Source organism: Strongylocentrotus purpuratus, unplaced genomic scaffold (genome assembly GCF_000002235.5).
Source record: "Strongylocentrotus purpuratus isolate Spur 01 unplaced genomic scaffold, Spur_5.0 spur5_scaffold_10, whole genome shotgun sequence".
Taxonomy (NCBI): domain Eukaryota; kingdom Metazoa; phylum Echinodermata; class Echinoidea; order Camarodonta; family Strongylocentrotidae; genus Strongylocentrotus; species Strongylocentrotus purpuratus.
This window is the reverse complement of record NW_022145595.1, coordinates 10953703-10975632: the sequence shown is the minus strand read 5'-3', so window position 1 is coordinate 10975632 and position 21930 is coordinate 10953703. Positions and strand designations below refer to the sequence as shown.

At 38.2% G+C, this 21930-nt stretch overlaps 1 protein-coding gene across 1 annotated transcript; it reads right to left on the bottom strand.

Annotated features, from left to right (window-relative positions):
• Window positions 1-4319: 4319 nt before the first annotated feature.
• LOC115921846 (nucleolar RNA helicase 2-like) lies at window positions 4320-21909 on the bottom strand. The gene is made up of 14 exons (XM_030980100.1): window positions 21755-21909; window positions 20792-20992; window positions 20160-20244; window positions 18276-18359; window positions 17716-17843; window positions 17034-17298; window positions 14887-15053; window positions 13870-14076; window positions 12465-12569; window positions 11367-11486; window positions 9684-9757; window positions 7768-7927; window positions 5755-5934; window positions 4320-4586 (listed from the first exon to the last, which is right to left on the bottom strand). The coding sequence occupies exons 1-14, from the start codon at window positions 21848-21850 to the stop codon at window positions 4320-4322; spliced, it is 2139 nt and encodes a 712-aa protein (XP_030835960.1). The 5' UTR covers window positions 21851-21909.
• Between the last annotated feature and the right edge of the window lie 21 nt (window positions 21910-21930).

The following is a 21930-nucleotide window of genomic DNA, read 5'->3' as shown; positions in this document are numbered from 1 at the left end:
TAAATAGCATAATTAACATAATATGTACAATATATGGACTTCATTGTCATTGTTTATCTATAAAGCCTAAAAATGGTACAATGCAACATTGTAAATCACTTTTGAAAGATTAATCATTAATTCATGGGAAGATATTCCATGTATATGTAGTATAATCAGCCTAATTAGCATATACACTGTATGTGAAATATGTAATAATGTTGTTAATCTTAATCCACGAAGCCTGAAAACATGGATAATGTGACTTTTCAAGGATTTTCCATGACGAGGAATTCATTTATGACACCAATATTTATTTTTTGAGTAATGCAATTGTCTTAAATAGCATGATCAGCTAATTAGCATATGTACGATATATGGACTTTATTGTCATTGTTTATCTATAAAGCCTAAAAATGGCGCAATGCACCATTGTAAATCACTTTTGAAAGACTACACATTAATTCATTAGAAGATATTCCATGTAAATGTCGTATAATTAGCCTAATTAGCATATACACTGTATGTGCCATATGTAATAATGTTGCTAATATTAATCTAGGTAGACTGAAAACATGGATAATATGAATTTCCGGGGTTTTCCATGACGAGGGATTCAGTTGTGATACCATTTATTATTTTTAAGTAATGCAATTGGCTTAATATGTAATTATTGTACTAATATGCCTAACTAGCATATATGTAGAATATCAATTATTTGGGACTCTATTTAGCTTCACAAATCGTATGTCCAATGTGGTGGTTATCTTGGTCTTAAGGCAATGTTGTCAAACCTTATGAAATGAGGAAATTACGAGGTCATCATACGCATTGATGGTTGAGCTTCAGTCATTGGATTTAGAGAGACTGTCGGAAACACACTGAAGATGGTTAAAGCAGATGACAATGATGGAATTGATGATGTGGTGAGACAGGTACGTACATAGGCCAGGGATGTTGAATACAACAGTGCGAACTATGATCTGTCTATAACCAAAGCCAGAATCATTGAGAGTACAAGCCCGACGTTGCTCAAGCTGGTGGCAGAATTCCTGGATAAGTCATATTATCCATGTTTTCAGGCTTCCTGGATTAAGATTAGCAACATTATTACATATTGCACATACATTCTAATTAGGCTAATTATACTACATCTACATGGAATATCTTCTCATTAATTAATAATTAGTCTTTCAAAAGTGATTTACAATGTTGCATTGCATCATTTTTAGGTTTTATAGATAAAAATGACAATGAAGTCCATAATATATCGTACACATGCTTATTAGCTCATTAATGCTCATTGTGCTATTTAAGACAATTACATTACTCGGAACCAAAAAGTGGTGTCATAAATGAATTCCTCGTCATAGAAAACACTTGAAAAGTCGTATTATTCATGTTTTCAGGCCTCCTGGATTGAGATTAGCAACATTATTACACATTGCACATAATTATATGCTAATTAGATTATTAGGTTAATTAGGCTAATTCTACAACATACACATGGAATATCTTCTCATGAATTAATGATTAATCTTTCAAAAGTGATTCACAATGTTGCATTGCACCATTTTTAGGCTTTATAGATAAACAATGACAATGAAGTCCATATATTGTACATATTATGCTAATTATGCTATTTAAGACAATTGTATTACTTAAAAATAAAAAATTGGTGTCATAAATGAATTCCTTGTCATATAAAACCCTTTAAAAGTCATATTATACATGTTTTCAGGCTTCCTGGATTGAGATAAGCAACATTATTACATATTGCACATATGCTAATTAGATGATTATGCTAATATGGCTATTAAAAAAGTTGCCCAAGGTTGCCAAGCTGGCAACCTGGCTGAATTTACTTCAATACCCATCTAGAACACAAATCAACCAAAAAACCTTGTACTCAACAGCTTTTCCGGGTCTGAAAAACTTCTACAGGACTACTCTGTCAGACCGTCAACCATTTCACATTTATTCAAAATTGCTTTTGATGATTAACTTGCACTGTTCACATTAATGTATATTTCATATGTATTGTAATTTGTTGTTTTGTTTAATATGCGATTGTTTATTGTTGTATTTTGTTCTTTATAAATAGCACTTAGAGACTTCGGTGGTAAGCGCTTTATAAGCACCGTTTTTTAAAATTAATATCATTATTACTATTACCACCCACGCTTTTTTAGAGCAGTTTCTAGGGCTCTCCAGCCGTCTTTGACCACTCATCATCTGTCTCCATTCCATCAAGCACTCCTACACTCCATTCATAACTCTTTGTATATTTCATACATCATATCCGCATCAATCCAATATAAACCATGTTCACATCTATGTTCTTTGTATTTACAAACAGGAATTTATTTCTATTTAATTAGCTGTAAATATTCTTGTTATCCCTTAATGATGCTATACATGATTTACCATGAACATTTCTTAAATCATAAAAACAAAGCACATAAATAAAAAGGATAAAAAGAAATAAAATTTGAACAAGATTATTTTACATAATATAAGAATGAGGAATGCCATGTAAAAACAAATAAAGTGTGCTGTTTTTTCAATAAAATAAAACAGATAATGACATAGCATGATGGTAATTATTTGAATATATATTATGATGATATTCTCTCACAAGAAAAGTGAAATAAACAAAAAGATAAAAGCAATAAGGGAGAAAAAAATATAGCCATCTTTTAAAATGCCTAGGCTTAGGTTTTTTTTGCTAGACAACATGAAATAAATGAAATAGAAATATGTGAATACTAAACAGACATGAAGTCATCTCATACCAGTTACATAAAATGAGGAAATAAAATAAATGCCTATACAACTTGAAAACAAGTAAATGTATTCATAATCTCTGCATAAAATACTTGTTGGAATATTGAGGCAACAAATGTGCAACAATGAAATTATTATTTGTTTACATGATATTAAATATGTATATATTACCCACATTGATCAAGGTTACAATTTGGTAAATATACAGCATTTCAAATGAAACTATATGGTTCAAGTCAACAGCAATATTACTTTGAAGATAATACAAGGGTACCGGTATCTAACTCTGGAAGCTAAAAAGGAACATGGGAATAAAACTTGTTGAATATTTCCTCATATTTTTCCACTTCTATCAAAAGACACATATGTGCCGAAAATGCTGATGTTCTGTCCAAGATTTACGATGAATTTCAGTGTAAACATCGGGAGGGGATTTCCCTACGAGGCTACCAGTTATCCCCTGTCTGCCTGAGGCTGCCCTGCACAGCAACCTAAGAGAAGTTTGTATTGATATTGGTTGGCTCACAGCACAAACATTTGTTTTACACTCAGTCATCATACAGGGAAACTTATTTGCCAGAGGAATGCAAGTCATTTTTACCTCAAAAGTGAAGCAATAAAAGAAAAATATTATTGTTGCAAATTTAGACATAATCAATTTAGCCCTAAAAATAAATTTTGTCTTGACAGGGTTAACTGATATTGAATTCAAATCAGCTGTTCCATGGAGATAGATTTGGTCCTTGTTACGGGATTGAGTTATTTTTAAAGCATGTATTAGCAGATAGTAATACTACTATTCCAATCACAGTGATCGGTAGCATTGTCGTTGTTATGGACAACCGAGATAATACATGTCTGACCACTAGAACCCAATCCATGACTTAATTGTCATCATTTCCTGAGTAAAAGGAATATCAAACTGCAATTGATAACTACTCTAAAAGAAATCAGAAAATCAGAAGCAGACTGGTGCAAGTTTGAATGAAATTGGTCATATAATAAGAAAGTAATACATTTTTTGACAATTGTAATCATTGTACGTTAGGTGCTTCAAATTGGCTGAATCAGTAGTGTCCCTGTTCCATAGGATACCTGGGTGTTAACGTTATATTTGAAAATCTGAAACTTGTTGCCCTTGGAAGAGTTTTGTGCCAGAAGGAGATGTGTCTATAAAATGCTATCGATCACTGCATAAACAGTACGCTTTGTCCTTAAATTCAGGTCGATTATCTTAATTAGAAAATCAACATGATTGCAAACACTTTTAAAGCCCCACAGCACTACTTATAGCTACTTGTGCCCTCTGTATAGCAAACAATGCCTAATCCATGACCATTAGTCCCCCATGGTCCCCTTTTTCTTAATGTTAATTGACAGCTGATTTGATGAGATAACCACCTTTCAGTGACCATGCAGGGAGGTCCAATCCCTCCTGACCAAACTAGTGCAGTGGGGCTTTAAAAGTCTGTTCAATGGCAACACACTACCTAGCAGTAAAGGAGAATGGTTCAATGATCACATTATACAAAGGCTATGGCGAGATACAGATTTTAAAACTTTTTGTAACTTCCACTCCATCCTCCCCTTCCACGTCCCCCATATCCTCCTCCTCCCCCACGGCCTCTCCCGCCCCCTCCACCACTCCTGTTACCCCATCCCCCTCCTCCTCCTCCTCTCCTGTATCCTCCACCTCTTCCTCCTCCGTAGCCTCCGCCACCTCTCCGGTCATCAAAGGATCCAGACTGGGTGGAGACGAGGAGCTCTGGGAGTTCCGCTGCGACGGTGAGTTGAGCTTCAGACGTGTCCTGCCATAATGACTGTAATAGCAAGTTAAAAGAACGAAATTAGAAATTGCAATGAAATCTTTGCAGTGGTGTTTGATGAGCTATAGGAGGGTATTACATTGTCTTACTAAGGAGCCTGAGAAGACAGGTGAATGATGGATAAAACACGAATTGCTGTCAATGGAAAGATGTAATTAGCGGTCAAGCTCAACACAGGATGTCTTCAATTTCATTGTGTGCAATTTTGTGATAACGAACATACTTGTACAGTATATCAAATCCCAACTATGACCTTTCCAAGTATATGATATCTGTAACATAGACTACTATACATTTTATAATGATTGACTTTCAGTTAAAAGAGAAGGTTGAGTTCTAGGAAAAGTGAAAAGTAATTTGTAAGCTTTTTAATTCTTTTTATATCAGACCCCGTTCTCACTCACTTTGAAAGTGGTCTTAGTTAGACCGCTCCAGAGGAACGGGTCTTGAGGAACGGTTTGCGAGCATTCACACTCTGAACAGTTTTTTATGGCTCAAACCGCTCCATGAGTCAAAGTGGTCTTGTTGCTAAAGCAGCTCAGGTCAGCAGGTCAATTTTTTTCGCGCGCGGAATACAAACCGTATGTACGTTACTACATGTTTCGCACGGAACGTCACTAGCTCACTTCCGGTCAAAGTATGCTTCCGTTCACATTGCACGTTAGAGCGGTCCAAACCGCTCTTAATAAGACCCGTTCCTCAAGACCACCTCCCGAGGTGGTCTTCTGGAGCGGTCCAGAAGTCCACTTCCTGGACCACTTTGACCGTTCTCACTCACCTAAGAACTGCTCCCGAGGAACGGGTCTTAGTTAGACCGCTCCAACGCAGTGAATGAGAACAGGGTCTTAGTGTGGATGAGTTCCTTAGAAAAAAAAGTCTCTTGAAAATGATGGCTCTTCAAATGCCTTCAAGTCTGAGTGTCAGGGAGTTATGACCTTCTGCACATGGAAACCGACTAACCACCCACTTTAAAGGATAAACCAGGGCCCTGTTTCACAAAACTTGTCATCAGTGACAAGTGACATTTTTTGTTATAAGCTACTGAAATCCTTGCTTCTGATTGGTTATCAGCAGATTTGTCACTGATTTTTGCCAATTGTCATTGAAAAAAGGCTTTGTGAAACTGGTCCCTGATCAGTCAAATCACTATATAGCTCCTTACCAGTAGATAGTCCTTGTGGTCATCTGAAACATCAAAGACTGCCGCGGTCTGATCCTTGCACAGACGGATGCCCTTGATGGCGTTCCGTGAGTCACGGTCAATGTAGCGTCCGAGGGTCTTGAAGACATCACCGATGTCCAACAGCTGCGATTGCGTCTCAAGGAGGAACGTGGTCTTACCCTGTGTGAGAATGACAATATAGCTTGTGATTCAAATGGTCCTCTTAGGCACCCGTGTTGGTGGATATAATAGACAGCTGGGGGGCGTTTCACAAAATTGGCATCAGTGACAAATGACAGTTTGTGTTATAAGCTATTGAAATCCTTGCTTCTGATTGCTTATCAGCGGATTTGTCACTGATTTTTGTCATTTGTCATTGAAAAAAAGCTTTGAGAAACAGGCCCTAGGTGTCAAGGGGCATTGCATTTTGAATGATGCACCCATATAACCATGTTTGTGGATTAAAAATGAAAGTTGGTATCATTTTGGCACAGAACCCCCCCCCCCCCCCCCCCAGAATTGATAGAAACTGATGGAACTTCGGTAATACAACCTATGCTTTTTCTACTACTAATTCTACTGCCCAGACCGCTACATCTATTACTACTTCATACTAACATGACACCCAGGGGTCTACACCAGCAGAGGTCAACGGGCAGATGATCCTGTTTAATTCAACCCCATAAGTATTCCCGGGGTGGTATTCTGAACATTGTTGTAAGTTTTGTGTTATCTTTTGTTGTATCTTCCAGAGATAACACAGCGCTAATATTGATGTAAGTTGGTATTCTGAACATTGTTTTATCCCTGTGTTATCTCTTGAAGGACCGCCTCTATCTTATCTTTGACCATTGATGACACGCCCATTTTTATGGACCCTACCAATCAAAATCTATTTTATATAAGCATGATACGTAGATCAACCAATAGGAATACTTTATGCCATATCTGAAGATGCGCCTAGCGCATACTAATCTTGGGCGTAATTAGTTATTTGAGCACTTATTACGCGCGTCATCATTATGCGCTGTTGAATGTGGATCATGAAGACAAATCAGTTTCACTATATTGGTTAAGATGAGAGCATTAAAATAGTCCTATCCTAGCATGTAATATCTTGGAAAGTTCTCATCTGTGATGTTTCCGGTCAACACACAATCTTCTTCTAACTCGTCTATTGGCACGAAGTTGGTTCTGGGCAAAAAATATTGCCGCCATTATATCACCACGAAAGATACAACAACCCCCTACCTGTTGTAAATATTGTTGTAAATACCATGCAAGATAAGATAAGATAAAAGATACAACAACTTTCAGAATACCAATTATCTCGACATATTATCTCCGTGCGCATATGCAAATGAGAATTAAATGCCACTTTATTAATAATACGCACAAGTACAAGTGCACCAAAGTATGAGCGCAGGCGCGGCCAATAAGATGAGAGAAAGATACAACAAAAGATAACACAAAAGTTACAACAATGTTCAGAATACCAACTTTATCTTATCTTCAAAGATACAACAATATTAGAGATAACACAGGGTTCAGAATACCGCCCCAGACTTCCTTCTATTTTGACATGCTTTTAAATCGCAACCCAACTCACCTATTTCCCTGACTCTGGTTATTTTCAGCTCCTCATGCGTTTAGGGGGGGACTCCAACATTACCGATCGCCGCAAAATTGTAAATAGATCTCAACAATCTCGCGAAGAATTTGAATCCATCATAAGTCTGCCATAACGTTGCTACTTTTACCATTCTACTTCTAATACTATGGTCTTACGTCTACAAGGACCTCCACGGTCGCAAAAAGAACACAAATCCATCTTACGTCTGTCATTAACATTGCATCTACTTCTCCTTCTACTATTTCTACAGTTATTGCTATCCTTGTGCCTCTACATGGATATTGAAAATCCCATGAAAGATCAGATCTGTCATATGACTACGATTAACTTTACTTCCATTTCTACTGCTAGTATTTCTACTTCTACTACTAAGTTCTCACCTCTTCTGCCGTTAGCAGTGATCTTGTCTTCATGGCTGTGGAGCCTGTTATGTGAGCCAGAGCTGCCGCTAGCGCCGCCACCGCCCCCTTCTCAGCTATGATGGCCTCTGCTGCACTCTTGAACATAGCCACCATCTCGGGCTGTACAGCGCCCAGTAAACTAAAGTTAAAGAAATAAAATGGAATATAATAATAGTTCGTTCATGTATAGTGCTTTTCAGGACCACAGGCCCTCTCACAGCGATTAACAGATATATATTATTATCCTGGTCATCGGATTCAGGCTCACCTCCTCATCTAACCACATTGATTTTTGCTACTACTGGGTACCTGGGTGAACACCTGGGTGGAGTGTGGCAAATGTAGATCAATGTCTTGCCAAAGGACATTAGTGCTGCGGCGGGACTTGAAACGCGGACCTTGTGATCTAAAGTCCGGTGACATATCCACTCGACCAGGACATATATATTGTGGAAGTGTCTTGGTACAGTGGTTCATTCACTTGACTCTTATTCAGAGGGTTGGGGGTCCGAATCCCAGCTCAGCAAGGCATTAATCTACGTTTGCCACTCTGGCATTCAGGCAAATTCAACATGTTAGGCCATTTAAAAAAATATACATGTTTAGCGTCCCCGCCCGCTTCCTTTTTGGGGGCCGCCTCCTATTTTTTTTTTGAAACCACTGCTAAAATGGATCTATTTCTGATTACAAATTTTTTTTTTTTAAATGTTGGCCGCCATCTTGAAAAATAGCCCGAATGTCAGGGAAAATGTACCGAGCGGCCTTTTTGAGCGGCCTTTTTGAGCGGCCTTTTTGAGCGGCCATTTTGAAAGAAAAAAAAGAAGAAAAAAAAGAAGGGCCTCCTCCTTCCTATTTTTCGAAAAAACAGGACGCTAAACATGTTTTTATTTTATTTGGCCTTAGAGATGATTTGATTACAACCCACCCATACCTGCCAACATTTGAAAATAAGATTTAGGAATTTTTAGCACGGTATGCCTTCAAAAGTAAGAAATTGCACTTGCAGCGGTAATGTAACTGGCAATACGCGGTAAATCTGTACCAAAAAGCGAATACAAATTCGCCGCTCGATCATGCAGCCATTCAACGCACATGAAACATGAACTCTCAAATCGAGCACATGATAAAACAAGTTTAATTTTGCATTTTAGCACAGACAAAAAAACACCCCAAAAATCTGAATATTCCAGATTTTCAGGTCCTAGAAATCCAGAAAAACAGAATATTCCAGATTACTTGTAAAGGGTTGGCAGGTATGCCCACCTATTCCATAAACAGCAGCCCACGTTATCTCAGTCTTAAAAATTAAAATTCTGCAATATTCCTTTTCTCGGATTCGGATTATATTTATTACAACAAATTGATTACAAATGCAATCAGTTTCTAAAAATTCTTGACATGATTGAACTAAAACACCATGTATTTCCAACTTGCAAACTTCTCGCAGGGAAAAAAAGGTCATCATTAAGAATTGAAAGAGAGAATGAGGTTACAATAGTTTCTGATTTTACAATGTAAAATCTGAGATGCATGGCCCTACGTGTTAACAGTGTCTGTTATATGGTGTAATATTGAAGCCCTAAAAAAATTGCGCTTCAAAATGATCATGAAGTGCCTCAAAAAAGTAAAAAATCTTTTTCTGAGTGACTGGTTTTACCATACTCATTTTCCCCAATAGGCTATAGTGTCCTAAAAACAGTTACCAAAACGAAAAATTAAATTTTGATTTCCAATCCTAAATATCTTGATAATCAGACAGGTTAAAAAAGTCATGGGGTTCCTGACTAACCTAAAGGTTTATAATTATGATTGCAGCATGAGCTAAATCCAGGATTTTGTTTCAGAGACTGAGGCAATGTTACCGAGTCACTCTAAGAAATTTATTTCTGACTTACTCTGTAACATCTTTGACGGATGACTTGATGATGTCGCTTGGCTGGGGAGCCGACACTCGTTTGAACTTGATGCCCTGTAAGGGTTATGGGGAGAAAGATATTGATTTAGACAGAGTCACTTGGTCATGTGTATGGCTTCACCTACTGCTAAAAAATCAAAGGCATCAGGCAGATATGCTCTCTCTCTCTCTAAGTGCCATATCGTTTGATTTTGGCGATCATGCTGTTCCACAACCCTCGGCTCCTAGCCTTCTGTATTAGTACCACTCCCAGTTCTTTCACTCCTCTCTCTTCCAACAATTTCTGCAGACTGTCCATCCAAAGTATCCTCCTTCTTCCCCTACTCCTTCTTCCAACAATTTTCCCTGTCAAAGCAAGATTCTCTAGGCCTTCTTTACATGTAATGTGACCCATGAACTTCAACTGCCTAATCAACATCTCACGTAACATGATCCTTTGCACTCCAGCTCATGTAAGAACTTCCTCATTACTAACTTTGTCAGTCCAGGGGATTTTCATCATTCTTCTTAGAAACCACATTTCGCAACTTTCCAAACGCTTTTTAGTATCAGAGGCTAAAGTCCATGTTTCACTACCATACATAAGTACTGGGTAGATGTAACAATTCAATACCCTTACTCTGGTCCTCATACACATTGTTCGATTTGTCAGAATTTTGCCTAACTTTGAAAATGCAGATTTAGCGAGAGCTATCCTTCTCTTGATCTCTGTCTCGCATCTGGCAACACTATGATATCAAATTGCTTTTATATGTTTCTCAAAGTAACTTGATGTATTCCAGAACAAAAGAATACATTAGAAATAAAACAATAGATATAATAAGAAATAAAAAACAATAAAATACAAAAGAAAATAAATATTTGAAAATTGCATCAAATTTGCATAAATTATCTTATTAATTACATCAAAATAACTATTTTGTGTTAGAACAGAAGTTTCATGTGAATAATGGGTTTCAATGAACATTCAAAAAGTTGAGTCTGACAATTTTTGTAATGATTCTAGTTCCCTGTATATTTCTAGATTTGATATTCATGAATGCGTATTCATAATTTATGCAAATCAACCTATGCATTTTCAAATATCATGAAAATAATGTAACCTCATGAATTTAAGATGAAGGAAACATTTATTCAATACATTTTCAACATTCTTTACAAGTCTACAGACAAATATGAAGAGTTTTCTGTAAAATGCATAAAATTAGCATTTTGCATAATTAATTAGGCTATAACGACAAAAATTTGCATATTAGGAAAAACAAAATTGGGAAAAAACATGCAAATTTCCGCGTTCATCGGACTTTCGACGGCCGAGATCATGGGGGAGGGGGGCCTCCCAGGCCCCCCCCCCAGTCACGAGGTGCTCAAAATAGCCCAGTACAGTAAAGGTTAAGCATGATATAAACCTGAAAAATAGATATTTGTCCAGCTTAGACAATATCATACCAGTCCTGTCAAATTTACAGGTGAATACTTCAAAGAAAAACATGGTATTCATGTTCGAATTATACATAATATCAGTCACAGGCCTATTCAAGATATCATGACTAAAAGCAAATTTGTCTTAGAATTGTAGCACTTTTTATTGAAAAACATAAGTTTGAGGAAACTTGGCCCAAGAGCTGAATCTGAATGTGTTCATGAGTCATCGTGGACTTACCGCTTTGTATTCTACTTTCTGTAGATCCCTCTCTTCCTGTCGCTTGTAGAAACAGACACAGACTCCATTACGACCAGCTCTCCCGGTCCTCCCTGATCGATGGATGTAAGAATCCACATCCTGGAAGACACAACGTGACCATAGATTATACATCGAGGAGAGAATCAGGTGCAGCAGCAGCCAATAAATTGATCATTTTATCATTCCACTATCAGAAAATTAAATTTCAGGGTAAAACACACTGTAGGTGATGAAATTCCTGTTTGTTGAGAGTGTATCAACCCTCTTTACCGTAATTAAAGGTGTATTAATCGCACCTTCTTACCGCCGAAAAAAATTCAAAGTCGGGGGTGCAGTTTATACACGGTACACCAATTTTTTATTTTAATTTTAATTTTTTAATTTTTTTAAAGTTTTGATTTGTGCCCCTAAACCTGGCGCTATGCCTGGCAATGTCTCTGGTAATCGGTGTGTTGACTCACCACTCGGAAACTAGAAAAACACTCAAATTTGTCTGTCATCTTGGTTTGAAAGTAATCTTTCTGATAGATTTCAATATGTAGTTGATAATAATAACTATAATTCCAATTTTTCTTCTATTACACAGCGTACCACCAGGTTCTATCCTAGGTCCTCTACTGTTTTTTAAGTAGGCAAAATAAAAAGTCAGCAATTTTTTTTTTTTAAAGGGCAAAAAGAGGGGTACGGTTAATACACGAGGGCGGTTTATACAACGTTAATTACGGTACTAGAAACACCAATAAGATGCTAAGGGTACCCAAATGTACAAAAACACGGGGTTACCGCGGTGTAAAAGTCCCTCTACACACACTCAAACACTCACACAGGGAGGAGAGACCAGAGGATTACAGTGATTCAGTTAGAGTTTTTGGCCTCCCAGGCACAGGTGACGCAAATTACTTAAAATCAATAATAACAAATTAATTATTAAATCATGGATGGATCTTACATCATCAGGCAAATGTGTTAGTTGATAGCCATGCAACAATATATACAAGAAATTTCTTTCCAAACCCCTCATTTGAATAATATATATGTTAGCTTTGACACTCTTATTATAATCATGATATGACCTACCCTTGGCGGATTACACTGGATGACTAGATCAACTTCCGGTATGTCTAACCCCCTCGCTGCTACGTCAGTGGTGACCAGGCACTGGAACTTGCCCTCTCGGAAACCCTATTGAAGCACAGGAATAGAAGAGGAAAATATAAATTTGGTAATTCGAAAGGATCACATTAAAGTACTGCGAAATTGCAAAGCCATCCTCCTTTCAAAGTGAGAGAATAATCAGCTAGTCCATTGCAGTACTCATGAGTGGGGGGGGGGGGGGGGGGGTGGAGGTAAGAAATTGAGAGGTTTGCATGGTTCAAGTTCAAGTTCAAGTTCAAATAAGGTTTTATTCATTACTTGTCAACAAGTCCGAAGACTAAAAATGCAAGTTTACATCAATATAAAAAGCATTCAAAAACATAAAGATAACATAGCAAATGAGGACAAATATATAACAATGAATACATTTTTAAGTTAAAACATTAAAGTAGTAACAAAAAAACAAAACAACAAAAAAAGATTTAAAAAAAAATACAAGATATGAAATATTGCTAGCAAAAATGAATAAATGTTGACATATAAACAAATAACAATTTGGTAACAATGATGGGGTTAAAATTTCAGAGTTTTTACATATAAACCACTGAAAGATCAATCCCGGTGTAGTGGCCCACCTGCACACCCCAGTATAGTACAATACAATACTCCAGAGATGCCAACTTTTGGGAAACAGAAATAGTGAGGATTTGTAACCGACACCAAATAATGTGAGCGTAGCGCACATCTCTAGCGCGTAGCGCCCGCCCGACCCACGCGGCTAGGGTCCAGGGCCCTGGAAGTTCTGGGGTTCTAGATGCTCTCTGGTGCAATCTGAGCCTTATTTTGCAGCATTTTAAATGTGTATTTAGTTCAATAATTCCCACTTTAAAAAAAAATAACATACAAATTGTACAAAATGCCTGATGAATTCCTTTCAGACTTCCAAATACACGGGTTCTTGATACTGTATTCGGTCTTATACTTCTGAGACCATTTCTTGGTCTTCTTTTGCCGATTTTCCGCCATTGGAATTCTGTGTCAATTTCCACGCATTGGTTATGGCGATCCATATGCTGAAACAATCTTTCGCTACTCGTAACTTGTCTTTTAACATAGTGGAATTACTACATGCTAAAGTTAACAGACAATATTTCTCATTCAATTCACAAATATATATACTGATAAGCGCCAAAAAAAATCATAATCAAAAAAGAAAGAAAAAAGAAAAATGTTTTTTTTTTTTTTTTTTTTCAATCGGGAGGATAATGATGGTCGGGAGTTAGGGTGAATAATCGGGAGCCTCCCGATGAAATCGGGAGGGTTGGCATCTCTGATACTCTGTAAAAGAGGGATGTACTCCGATGGAAGAAGAAGAATGACCTCTGACCTTTAGAGTGACCTCTCGCTGTGTCTGAGGTATATCTCCATGCATGACCTGCGTCTCTTGCTTCACGTCAGAGCTCATGGCCAGCTCGTTGGCATCCCTCTTGGTCTCACAGAAGACCATGCAGCGGCCGTCCAAACCCCCGTAAACCTTGATGACATCACTAATGACCTGTGGTCGGTCAAAATAGCTACAGTTGATGGCCAGATGCTGGAGAAAAGAGACAGGTATAACATTGAATGAGAAATAATACAGGATAATAAAGGAGTGTTTTCAAAAGGTTGCCTTTATTGCCAGCTTGGGTGTAAGAAGAAATGGTTTGGTTTTATTCTTCACGGAACTTTGGAGCTCAGTGTACAATTCAGGTGATCAGTCACCCTACAGCCAAAATCTTGAAGGGAGGGGCGGGGGTGGGTGGGGGCACTTATCCCATCTAATAGACCTGGGGGGGGGGGGGGGGAGGTAACTAAGGGGTTACTTTCACTATTTCCCAGCTACAAATGACTGTGGTACATGTAGGTTGTACATGTACCATATAATCTACGACACTGTGGCAGTCTTGGGTTTTGATGGATGGCAAATAAAAGGTTAACTATTTTGATTCGGCACTTGAAGAAAAAAAGACTCAAATATTTGTGGGTCAGGAATCCATACACCATTCTTAAAGTCAGTCACTGAGGCTGTTCACACCGCAATGAGATGAGCGCGGTCTATCGCAGCACCCCCTTTTTTCTAGCGCGCGCTAGACCGCGCTATCTCTCGTGGACCACCCCCAAGAGGTGCTCCAGTGGCACGCCGTTTTGGCTCGCCGTGGCTAGCACGCGCTATCTCTGTCGGTGTGAACAGCCTCACTGAATCAGTATATAATAATAATAAATAGATCAATTTACATATAATCTACTGTGCTGTGATGAAAACAAAACTCCCAACAGTGCTATTTTACAGACACAATAAAACAAAACTATTCAAAAGCTCCTGAAAAACAAGCGCGTGTTCAACAACAACTTGTAGATATCTTACCTGAACTGTTGTAGCTGTCTTCATCCTGTCCCTACCTACAAGGTCCACCTTCTTGAGATCCTTGCGCATGTACTTGACTGCAGTCTGGTAGACCCAGGGAGGGACAGTGGCTGAGAAGAGCAGTGTCTGGGGGTTGTTAGGGGCTTCCTCTCCATCACCAGGTTGACCTTGGAAATGAAAAAGAGAGAAAAGTGAAATTTATAACGATTGTTGACTATTGAGAAGAGCAGTGTCTGTGGGTTGTTAGGGGCTTCCTCTGAAGCACCAGATTGACCTTCGAGGTAAAAGAGAGAAAAGTGAAATTTCATAGCGATAGTTGACTATTACTTGTAGACCCAGGGAGGTACGGTGGCTGAGAAGAGGAGTGTCTGCGGGTTGTGACGGACTTCCTCTCCATCAACAGGTTGACCTTGAAAATAAAAGAGAGAAAAGTGAAAAGTGAAGTGAAATTTATAGCTGCCAAACTTTGGAGCCAGCTACCTACTGATGCTGGAGTGCAAAGGAAGATGATACGTGAGATGTTGATTAGGTAGTTGAAGTTCATGCTTTGACAGGGAAAATTGTGGGAAGGAGGAGTAGGGGAATGAGGAGGATACTTTGGATGGACAGTCTGCACAAATTGTTGGAAGAGAGAGGAGTGAAAGAACTGGGAGTGGTGCTAATAGAGAAGCCTCGGAACCGAGGGTTGCGGAACAGCATGATCGCCAAAGTCAATCTATATGGTAGAAAGGACTGATGTGCAGACGGCCTCATCTGTTGACTACTGCAAGACATTTCTAAAGTCACATCTATTCTGCTAGAAATTACTTTATTACCAGCCTACACATACTTAACTGATCTCTGAGAAGTGACTAAATTTTGTTTATAAGTCCAAACATTGGGGGGCGGAGTGAGCAACTCTTTGTAACCGCAGGGAAAAGGCGCTATATATTAAATATCTTTTGATTGATTGATTGATAGCGATTGTTGACCATTACCTGTTTTAATTTGATTATTTTCCCTTCAATTGAAAGGGAGGAGACATTTTAGCTACTCCGTGAACTCTATCATTTTGTTGACTGTTATTTGCTCAATTTTAACTCAACTTTTAACTCAAGAATTTTTTCTTAAACTTCTCGATTTAAATGGGAGCGGGACATTTAAGCTACTCCTAAATTCTTGTAGCTTCAAAACGCCAGAGTGGTATGTGAGCCTGAAATAGGACGAAATGAGGAGAACTTTCTGTGGATATGTAATGATGATTTTGATAGTGCAATTGTACTGTTAGAGACATTGTACTTTAGCCAAAAGCGATGCTATCCCTTAGTTTATATTCCCGATACTACGCACAAATCACAATTTTTTTACTATATGTTATTGTTTCAACACACCAAGTTGGCTCTCCGATGTTGTATCATTTTTGCATGCTTTTTCATATCGGTTTGCTCTAGTTTTTTAACAGAGTGTTATGTTTGTGCTATAGAAGAGACTGGACTACTTTCCAGATGTCAGTTGTATTGTTTTAGTGAGATATATGAGTGGTGGAAATTGATTAACTTTGTGTATTTCGAGTAGCAAGTCTATGTGCCTATCAAAGCTTGACCAATAGCCAAGACATTGTTGCTTGAACAGGACAATGGAGATAAGTACTCTATTCATTGTCCTTCTCATGTTCCAAATCTAAGAGCCTAAACTCTTATTCATTGTCAAGGATTATTCTCCAGTGGTGATTAACCCGATTTTAACTGGGCTATTTCAGACCGGGTTTTTACTAGGATCTCGGCCGTTTCAAGAAAAAAGTCATGAAAGGAATTTTGTTATGTCTGCCGCGGTTACGGAGTAGTCACGAAATTTCTACAGGGGGGGGGGGGGGGGGGGTCAAATTGACCCCCCCCCCCCCCAAGTTAACATAGGGTTAAAGTACCTATTGATATTAAAGGCTATGCAAAAGGTTACTCTCTATATTATAATAATTGTACTGCCTGTTACAATATACAGCTACTCAGTTTCGGAGATGTGAAGTCAAACCCAGGGCCAGATAATGAGTCTGAATCTTCAAGTATAGAAACCGATATATATATTGTTGTATTTATCTGACTTGATTTGCCAAATAAAGTACTAATAATAATACCATATTCCTGATGAAACACATAATCCTCGTCACATACCAGTCTTGTAAGCAGCACCGAGGATCTCCTCCACCGATTCCGCAAACCCCATGTCCAGCATCCGATCCACTTCGTCCAACACGACGTGCTTCAGCTTGGACAGGTCCAGGGTGTTCTTGCGGATGTAGTCCAGGATGCGTCCAGGCGTTCCCACGACGACGTCCAGACCCCGCCGGATGGCCGACTCCTGGGGCCAGTAGGAGGTGCCTCCGTAGATGCAGGTGGTGCTGAGGTGCGGACCGATGGCTTCAAAGTACTCCGATATCTGGTGGTGGGATGACAGAACGCAGGAAGATAACAAATGTTATGATCCTTGAAGTATGGTATAATGAAATGCTGCTTAAATGTGAACGTCCTGATTAAGCAAGAGCCCAAGCTGGTATGACGGAGCTTGAACAAATGTAAGCACATGTTTATAAGAACAAGCAAAAGCAAGCAAGTTTCGCAATTGGATGCAGGCAAATTATTTTTTCTCTTGGGTGATTGGTACACTCTCATGGGAGTACAGGGACCTGTTTCACAAAACCTTTTTTCAATGACACATTACAAAAATCAGTGACAAATCTGCTGATAACCAATCAGAAGCAAGGATTTCACTAGCTTATAACAAAAACTGTCATTTGTCACTGATGACAATTTTTGTGAAATGGGGCCCCAGAAGAAGTTGATTGTGCTTGTTTACCTGCTTGGCCAGTTCTCTGGTAGGAGCGAGGGCAAGGATGATGGGTTGCCGGCCGCTCTTCTGAGGGAACTGCTGCCATTTCTCGACCAGCGGGAGGACAAAGGATAAAGTCTTACCGGTTCCAGTTCCTGTAGGGGAGAAATATTGTGACAGGAAGTGAGCACCGACATGTTGGCATGTTGGATGGTCCTGCAAGTCAGGACTAATCCTTTGTGGCCCGGTTGATGATAGTTTTCCAGAATGTTTTGTCTTGAGCCATGTGATAGGCTGAAACGAGTGATAGATGTGTTATCTGCCATCTAATCTTCTGTCTGCCTCGTCTCCTTTGGTCTTCAGTGCATCCTTACATAATTATTTTTGTAATATTTTCATCAGTTAGATGAAGAAAAGAGAATTTGGGGAAAAGGTGAATGACACAAATATCTCATTATGGCATGAGTTCATATTACAATTACTTTAAACACTTTAATTAAGGATCATACCATAAAGATGGATTTCTTATAAGGGGTTGCTCAACATAATTGAACATCACACATGAATCAACTCCTAATCACACTTACGTGCTTGTGCTATGACATCAAAACCATCATCAATTGGCTTGAAAGTCTGGGCTTGAATGGGAAACAGGTATTTGACTCCTTTGGCTGTATGACAAAAATAAACCAAAAAAAAACAAAATCAGCATGTTACGGTCAAGATACTTTTAACGTTTATGAACCTTACATTTTGAAGAAGACCATGTATGGCATGCCTCTACTTTAGGCCACACAGTATAGTCGATCAGTGTCTGTGTATCGCATCTTAAATCGCTAACACGAGATTTGGTTGAATAAATGACCTATTAATGATGATATGTGTGCAATGGTCAGCAAAACCTGTGATCTCACCAGAAAATACTCTTACTTGCCTTCATTATCAAGAGGTTGATGGAAATGTTACATTATGATGAAAATTGCATACAGTGGTAGGCTAGGGCACAGTGCATTACACACGACTTGTCTGTCTTAAAAGTGAAGTCCACTCTTGGTGACTGACAACACCTATTATCAGGAAAAATGCTTGACCGGTGTCAAATTCCCCATGAAACCCAGCTACGTTGAGCCCTGAATTCTTCTCCCAGATTTTTGAGCGATTATTCACAATGGAAAGCTTTTGGCAACACTGTGTGGTAGCCTGAGCTGATACTTCGAACACAATGCTAAGCTCAAGAAATGTCCTCCCTTTTTCACAAGGATAGCTGACAGATATTATAAACATTGTATTTGCAATATTTACACATTAAACATATAAAACATATTCAGTCAATTTACATGTCCAAGGCAAAAAAAAAAATCACCTGCATGCTACATTTTTTAAAGAATATATTGAGAAGACTTTGATAATTTCACAAGTAGATCAAGATGTAATCTTACATTACATGCAAATGAAATTCACTACTTGTAAAATAGCAACTTCATTATTACATAAATTTTGCATATAATGATTTCTCTTCCTTAGTCCTAGTGCTGTAAGTCAGACGCTATGTTCGTGTTCGGTTCGGTTCGGCAGAGTTCGGCAATTTTTCACCCGAACTTGGTTCGGTTCGGGGTTCGGTAATATAATAGCAAGCAGCGTTAAAGCCACGGCTGTCGGCACTGGGCGGGCCGGCCAGCCTGCCGGGCCCGACCAGCACGGAGGACCTCTGCACACTGCTTCCGACCAGTACGAATTTCACATTAAAAACTGCTCTAAACGTAATTATTTGTGAAGAAAAATACTACTTACATTCGTATTTCCGTCTTAAATCGTGTTTTATTTTCAATTTTAAAAGAATCATGTTTTCAATTTGTCAATAAATGATATTTTTTAAAGATTTTCCGAGACGGTTGTTGTCTAATGTTAGAGTCACGAAAGCTGCATTCTTGAATAGAAATTCAGGCTCGTCAATAACTGTTTTGTATAAGTTTTTATTTTTAATAGGAAAAATATAAAATCCCTATTTTTCCTGAATAAATAAATACCATACTATAAGATATATTTATTTCATTATTTATATTGTAAAATTTGTCCGATATTGTTACAATTAAAATATTAATTTTTTGTTGAATGGGTTTGAGCTGAACATATTTTGATCACGCACATGTATTCTTGTTTATCGCTTGCGATCGCGACGTAGCATGGTCAGGATTTGGGATTTAAATGGCCCCAGTGAAGTCGCGCCCACCATGGGATAGGCATAAATCACAAAGGCGGAAAATGGGAAAAAAGTAAATATAAAATGAGCAATTATGGCATGAAAATAAGGTACAAAATGACAAGTTTATTAGCTTGCAAAAACTTTTATATTTTTCTGCCGAACATCCGAACCAGGCCTTTGCGTTCGGTTCGGTTCGGTTCGGAAGTGCCATGTTCGGCAAACTTCCGTTCGGTTCGGCGGTTCGGCTACAGCACTACTTAGTCCTTACCATGCAGTTTCTCAATGGTTTTGGGTCTTATGCCAAAATTTGAGAAGGCTCCTATCTTTTCTTGGGTCTCTTCATCTACTTCTCCCTGTGCAAGAAAAGAAGAAGAAAAAATACATATAATATATTTATCTACAAAATAAAAAGAAACAAAAAAATACAAATACAAATACAGACCCAGATGCACAAAGCCAGAAGCGACGAAGACAAGTTTGCATTTGCCTAATGCTCTATCCCAGAATGGAACAGCCTTCCGGCAAATGAAGTGCACACCGACAGTCCATAGAACCTCCAGGAACTACTCCTGATGCATCAATTACCCTTATCCCATTAAAATGACTTGAATCTTATCAACTTGTATTTCCTGTCAAGCAATAATTATTGAGAATGGTTTACAAATTAAAAATCTAATACAATATGAAACAAAATCCTACTTTGTTCATTCATAGATATTTACATGTAGTAAATTCAATTTTGTTTCAGGTCTGAACTAAAATTCTCCTAATCCAACTTGAGCATTTTCTTCATTAACATTCCTTTCCTTCAATAAGTTTTAAATCTTTATTTACAAGGATATGTCTTTTTGTAAACATTCTGACAAGGCAAAAGAAGAAAGCTTGAGCTTTCAGCAGTACCTGCTTTGATGATGATGGCTTTTCCTTTACGATGCCATTCTGTTGAACTTCTCCATTCTTTTCTTTCTTCACTTTCTTCTTCTTTATTTCATCTTCTCCTTCCTCATCAGAGCCCTTTTTCCTCTTCTTCTTTGGTTTCTCCTCTGATGGTGATTCCTCTTTAGAAGGAGATTCTATTTCTGCATCATCAGATTTAATTTTCTGTACAAAAAAAGAAGAAATAATAAAATGAAATTCATTTATAAATTCAAGCAACTGTCAGCAACACTCCCATGCCTATTTCATACTAAACTAAACTTACGCTTTTTTCATTCAGTATACATCAAATCAGAAACGTTCATTCAGCCATTATCGCGTACGGCTATTTTACGTTCGATCAAAAAAAGAAAAGAAAATTGACACAAAACAGGTAAGAAAGATAACGACTTAGTCTAGGTTTTAAATCATGCCCGTTATTTGAACAATTGTGGAAGATTGATATGATTTTTGGTGTGTTATAGTAAGGTATCTCCACGCCAGAGTTACGGGTCCAAAGTATGGTCACAGCTGTGAACAAGAACCCTTTTTTTAATTCATTTTAATTTTAGATCTATCAATCTAGGTTGGGAGTTTTGACTAATCTGGTCATTCTGGGCAGAAATTGTAGAATTACACAACGCTGCCATCATCTATCATCATTCTAGTTTTGCTGAATGCACACGTGTGATGCGGAATTCAGATTTCTAAACGCGAACAAGATGCAAATCGTCATTGCAAATGCTTTCCGATTTCATTTCTGATTCTGAACAGCGCGCGGCTCTCACAACGACCACATGTCAGCCAGTCACCCTTGCCCAGCCGCAGCCGCTCCATCAATGGACGGAGCGTACACGTCACACTCGCACACACTTCTTCGATTTAATTTCATGTTAACTCTGTTAAAAAAATGTTATTTCAAAGTTTTCTCCAAAATATAACGCTTACCTTTTCCTTCTTTGATTTCTTCTTCTTACGAATTTCTCCATTTAACGATACATCATCACCATTCACCATTGCGATTTCTGGTATTTGCTGCGACATTTTCAATGGTGGGCATTTAAATTTGCACGTGTTGAAAAGTGTATCACGCTGGATTATTGCATGCACTACGTACTTTACAT

Coding starts and splice junctions, on each gene's coding strand:
- LOC115921846 (XM_030980100.1), bottom strand. CDS start 21,850: ATGTCGCAGCAAATACCAGAAATCGCAATGGTGAATGGTGATGATGTA. Junction 15,054..17,033: donor CGGTGCTGCTTACAAGACTG/GTATGTGACGAG, acceptor TTCATTTCCAAG/GTCAACCTGGTGATGGAGAG. Junction 4,587..5,754: donor ACCACAAGGACTATCTACTG/GTAAGGAGCTAT, acceptor TTGCTATTACAG/TCATTATGGCAGGACACGTC.